Genomic DNA, 6,100 nt, shown 5'->3' with positions numbered 1-6,100 from the left:
TAGATATGAAGTCTCTTAGCCGGACATCGTCACGACCAGAGAGGAGAGACTAGAAGAAAATCTAACTAAGAAAGAAATCAGTACCTTTTGGCCGGGATGCAAGGCCTGAAGATGAAGAACTGAAAACTTTATTTACTTTGTTCTTCTGTTACAAACAGCAAACTATAAACTATTATACTTTGAAGAGAGAGAGAGAGAATTCTAGAGAGAGAGGGTCTCGCTTCCTTCCTCTTCTTCTAAACGAATGAAACGTATAAATAGAAAAAACGAATCTATGAACAGTAAAAAGTGGGTCCTATGGGTCTCTGTTACAGTATTTTTACTATACAAAACAGTATTTTTACTGTTGATAAACAATGTATCTACTGTTGATGAACAGTGTATCTACTGTTTGAGTGGGGTCCGGCGGCTTCACTGTGCTATGGGTCCGGTGCCTTCACTGTGTTTGTGGGGTCCAGCTATTTCACTGTGCTGGTCTTTTGTCTGATTCTTTCATTTTGCGGAGGAATTCTTTCGCATTCTGCAAATCTTCATCAGATAGTATTTTCTCTGATTCAAAGGGTTGAGAATCTTCAGCGATATCATCATTGCTGGTTTCACTCTGCATAGAAGTGTCTTATTTTTCATATTGATTAATGGAACAAAGTAAATTTCTTTTGACTTTTTCCAAGTAGTTGTTAATCATTTCTTCTTTATCTCCTTCTTGAAAGGAGATCTTTCTGGCAATATGTCGTACTGAGATGTCATCAATTACCTCTTTCTGAGGTTTGCTAGAATATTCTTGGATTTTTATTTTGATGGAATCCAAGAGTTCTTGACCATATAATGTCTTTGTTTTGGGATCCTTTTTCATGAGTTTATCCCAAAAGTTGTTGTAAAAGGTCCTGTATAAGCATGGGACTTGTTCTTCGGTGAATCCGACTTCTGAAGTCCATTTATGAATCCAGGGAATAGAGAATTCCAGAAAGAAATAAATTTGGTCAATTTTTTCTGGGTAACAGATATGATCTGTGTGATATAAATTGTTTATAAAAGGGGAAATTTTTATCCATTCTTTGTATAACATGAGAAATGGATCAGGTAAATTTTTTACTGTCGGACCGTGGTATGACCACCAGTTTAGAAACCAATTAGGAATAGCCTCTGCAAATATCTTTGCACATACTTTAATAAACCAAGTATGTTTGTGTCGATCATTATTGTAGTATAACACTTTATCAAATGCCTGGATATAATCCCAATAGGTAAAATTCATTCGAGATTTGTTAAGGCTTATCTGCCTTTCTTTCATTGTGGATATACCCCAGTCTTCAACAGATATAATCTGTTTAATTATAATCTTCAAGAAGTTATAAACATTCTCATCTGTGCTATAACCAGAAAAGTGCTGAAACTCTGCACTGCCAGTACTGGTGAGTATTGTTTCATAATAAGAGCGAGTTTTGTATGACTCATCCGGATAATATAATCCATTTATCAAATACCTTTGAAATATCTTCCACGGCTCTTCTTTTCTCTGAATATCAGAATTTTCTAAATGAAATATCATTTCTTTTTTAGACACTTTCTCATATGACTTGATATCATCATTGTCATCTTTTATAATGGAAGCAAAAGTATCACTTTGCTTAGCAGAAGTATCTTTCTATTTTTGAGCAGTCAAATATGCCTGCAAATGTGTGTATAACGGACTATCTTCCAGATGGACGGATGGTCTGATCGATGATTCTTCTTTGAGAGATATCCTCTCATTGGTTAAACTCTTTCTTCCCATTTGTATAATTGGGGAGTTTGATGTGGATCCGTATGACGATCCTGAAGGTGATGATCTTCCTCTGGACTGTGGGGATGATCTTCCCCAACCTCTACCTCTTCCCCTACCCCAGGGGGGTTCCATCTTGTAAATATTCACGAGATAAGAAATCTGGCAGAGAATTATCAATTCCCTTTTTATATTGTATTTCAAAATCTAAAGGGGCTAATTGAGCCTGCCATCTTGCAAATATCATTTTTGAGGCATCATGTTTAAAGTCTTTGTTAAACATATATTTAATAGATTATGCGTCAGTTTTTATCAAAAACCTTTGATTGTATAAATCGTCTTGAAATTTTAAAACACATTTTACTATGGTTAACATTTCATGTGCCACAGTAGTGTATTTTCTCTGGGCTTCAGACCATTTACCAGAGTAGAATCTAATCAGATATTCATGCTTATTATTGGGATTTATCTGTTTCAAAATACCTCCGTAACCAATATTAGACGCATCAGCCTCTATAATCTTTTGCCATGCAGGATTAGCAAGGGTTAAGCAAGGTAAAGATTTAACACGTTGCTTAATATTTTTAACTAAAGTAGTATGACTATCAGTCCAAGAATTTTTATAATCCTTCTTTAGCCTATCATATTAGGGGGCTAAATCACGTGACAAATCTTTATAAAAGGGTGATATATAATTTAAACTTCCCAAAAATCTTTGTAACTGAGTTCTATCAGTAATAATATCGGGAAATTTTGAGGCAAAATTGATCGATCTTTGAATAGGAGTAATCTTTCCTTGACAAATATAACGTCCTAAAAATCGAATGTTAGTTTGGAATAAACTCATTTTTTGTTTTGAGATAACCAAACCATTTTGTATCACAATTCTTTTAAAAATATCTAAATTCTTAATATGCATTTCAAGTGTTTTGGAAAATACCAAAATGTCATCGATATAAACAATGATAAAGTCTAGATAGGGGTTGAAAATATCATTCATTATTTTTTGGAATTCAGAAGGGGCATTCTTCAAACCAAAAGGCATAACATTCCATTCATATTGCCCAAATGGAACATTAAAAGTAGTTCTATAAGTATGTTCTTTAAATATTTGAATCTGCCAATATCCAGATTATAAATCAAATTTTGAAAATATATTTGCATCATATAATCTTGACAATAAATCTCTTTTATTGGGAATAGGATACCTAACCCACTTCAAATATTTATTCAAGGGTTTATAATTAATGACCAATCTAGGAATACCACGTTCCTTTTCAGCTGCGTTATTAACATAAAAAGCTGTGCAAGACCAAGGAGACTTTGAGGGTTTTATCAAACCCTTTTGTAACAAGTTATCAATCTCCTTTTTGCAGAATTCCACTAATTCCGCGTTCATCTGACAAGGTCTAGATTTAGTAGGAATATCATCCTCAGAGAAATTATCTTCATAAGGCAGAGTTACAATATGCTTTTTTCTATTCCAAAAAGCACTGGGATGTTCTGCACAAATATCAATAGCAATACTTTCGGAGATCAATTTGATATTTTCCTGTACTTTAGTAGAATTCAAAGTATCAAATATATTCATACTAAACAATTCTAACTACAAAGAATCAATATGTTTCTGCTTCATATCAATTAAAGCATTAATATCTCTAGTTACTGGATTTGTAACAAAAGTATAACTTATCTCTTTATCTTTATAAGTAGCAGTAAAACCTTTCGAGTCAATGCTAGTAAAAGGATAAATGGAGTTAATAAACGGTGTTCCAAGTATAATAGGAGGGTATAATTGGTTTTTAACCAAGAAAAAGAAGTGAGGAATACAGACTTTATTCTGACAAATACCCGTATTAGGTAGTTTATACTTTATATCTAAAGCATGTCCGGATGCAGATCTAACCATATGAGTAGTTTTTTGAAAATATTTCGTAGGTATTAAGCCTTCTTGAATGTAGCTAACATCTGCTCCACTATCAATCATGGCAATGTTTGTAATAGAAAAACTATTATCAATGAGAATAGTACATTTGATATACCATTTATGAGCAGTAATAATTTACATCATTCCTAAAAACATATCATGTTTAGGATCAAAACTAATAGGTTTTTCTTCAACATCATTTTCAGAAATACCTTTGTTTTTATCATTAGATTTCTCAGCTGGAGAATTAATTTTCTCAATCTGAGTAATCCTATGATCACAAATTATTTGATTTTGCTTAAGAGATTTGATCTCTCGTTTCAAGTTTTCAACTTCAACTTTTAAATCATTGAAAGAAGAATCTCTTGCTGGAGTTGCATTTTTATTTGAAAGACGGTTATTAACCTCTAGTAAAGAATAAGGCGGGGAATATTCAAAAGGTTTTGAAAAACTAGAACTTGATTTAGAACTTGAACTAGCAGCCAAATTAATAATTTTTTCACGAAGTTTTTCATCAGTAACTTCCTTTAAAAGTTCTATTACATTATCAGATGTAATAGTTTTCATGTTCAAATCTTGAAACTGTGATTGTAATTTATAAAATTTATCGTCATCACAAGTACATGTATTACCTTTTCAAGTTGTACAAGTATTATCAATATTTTTATCACTATCAGATAAATCAAGTAGATCTATTTCAGCTTCGGATTCTGACTCAGAATAATAATAATCAGATTCTGATCTAGAAGTGTATAACAAACCATAAACCTTATCACGTAACTCATTGTCTAGTTCTAAGGTTTTCAGCTTTTGAAGCTTACAATTAGGGGCTATATGGCCAAATTTACCACACTTGTAACACTTAATGTCAGCAAGATCTCGCTTAGACCTATTTTTGGTAAATCTAGTAGATTTGCGATGGGCTTTCTTGGCTTCTCGTTCTTCTTTGGATCTATATCTAGATCTCTTTTTCCTATAAGGACTGTCTTGGTTAGGGTATATATGATACTTATGTTTTTTCTTCTTATGAGTAGAAGTCTCGGGTAGACCGAACTGGGTACAAAAATCTCCTAACTGGGATTTTTCCTTAAGCTTATCCATTTTAAGTTGTCTGGACAATCTTAACTCATTGCACAGGTTTAACCCTTCCTGTGTGCAAATTCCTATCATCTTACCATAGGTATAATCGTTGTACGGGATTTCACCATAACTACCTCTTAGAGTTTTTCTAACTCTTTCAGCGAATAAGGAGGGAAGGCCATCTATAAACTTTGCTTTCCAATGGTCAAATTTATTTTCGGGTAGTTCAATAACCCTACTCATAAAGGTATCCTTATACCATCTGAATTCACCTAAGGTCCTACATCTAAGACCATTAAGGAGAGTACGAACTGTTTCATGTTGGTTGGTAAATCTACCGTTGAAGTGTTCTAATATAGTAAGAATAAGGGTGTAAACGACATCTTCTCTATTTGCCACTAGGGCCATGCCTAAGTTATCAACTCCTTCGTCAGAGGCTGTAGCATTAATAACCATTGCCCTTTCTTCTAGAGTCAAATAATTGTCCCACCAGCCACGAAGTTGACCAGTAAAACCTGCAACAATCATTTTGCAAATAGTTCTATCTGTATTTTTCACACTTTTACAGATAGTCGCATACATAAGCATTCTATGCATAAGAATAGTCAAATTGCCGATCAGTTAATCCATCAAGATTCCATTCATAAATTTCAGAACCACTATAAGACGTATTAGTCTGATTCCAATCACGTTCCTCTATTAAAACATCTTGAGGAGTAGGACGATTGTAATAATAAGTTTGCATTCTGGGTTTATCAGCATATCTGCTATCAGCAAACTTACTATTCTTTTTGGGATAACCTCTGAGTTTATTAAACTCTGACAAAACATCATTTTTATAGTCAAAAGTAGTATCTAATTTATCAGCAAAATCATTTGATAAATCAATGGATTTGATATTTAAACCGGATAACTTTTTATCAAGAAGTTCTTCTAAATCATAAAAAGATCTAAATTTAAAATCCTGAATCTCAGGGGGTCTTTGAACATGAGTAAGAACAGTTTGAGGTTCTGATTTGCTTTAGAGGCAATATCAGTCAAAATCTTACTAGTATTCATATCCTTAATTAAGACTGTCAAATCATCAAGTTTTTTATTAAGAAAACTAATATTTTCACCCAAAACTTTAACATATAAACTCAAATAATTATTTTGAGAAATTAATTTATTAATTTCTGCGATGCTGACTGCAGCAACATCTTCATCAATAAATTTTTGAAATGCAGTGAAAGTAATACCTGTATTATTAGGTAAAACAAAAGGTGCTTGAGGAGGGTAGGTGGCTTTAATAATATTGCCACTCCCGTCTTTATAAGATCTTTCCAAAACTT

The 6,100-nt window shown here is 32.9% G+C and overlaps 1 protein-coding gene across 1 annotated transcript; it reads right to left on the bottom strand.

Annotated features, from left to right (window-relative positions):
- Window positions 1-463: 463 nt before the first annotated feature.
- LOC107787014 (uncharacterized) lies at window positions 464-5,828 on the bottom strand. Its single transcript, XM_016608530.2, has 6 exons — window positions 5,819-5,828; window positions 5,427-5,702; window positions 4,432-5,284; window positions 3,902-4,026; window positions 3,015-3,265; window positions 464-601 (listed from the first exon to the last, which is right to left on the bottom strand). The coding sequence occupies exons 1-6, from the start codon at window positions 5,826-5,828 to the stop codon at window positions 464-466; spliced, it is 1,653 nt and encodes a 550-aa protein (XP_016464016.2).
- Window positions 5,829-6,100: the final 272 nt, after the last annotated feature.

This window comes from Nicotiana tabacum, chromosome 21 (genome assembly GCF_000715075.1).
Source record: "Nicotiana tabacum cultivar K326 chromosome 21, ASM71507v2, whole genome shotgun sequence".
NCBI lineage: Eukaryota > Viridiplantae > Streptophyta > Magnoliopsida > Solanales > Solanaceae > Nicotiana > Nicotiana tabacum.
The sequence above is the reverse complement of the archived record's forward strand: the minus strand, read 5'-3'. Positions and strand labels throughout refer to the sequence as shown.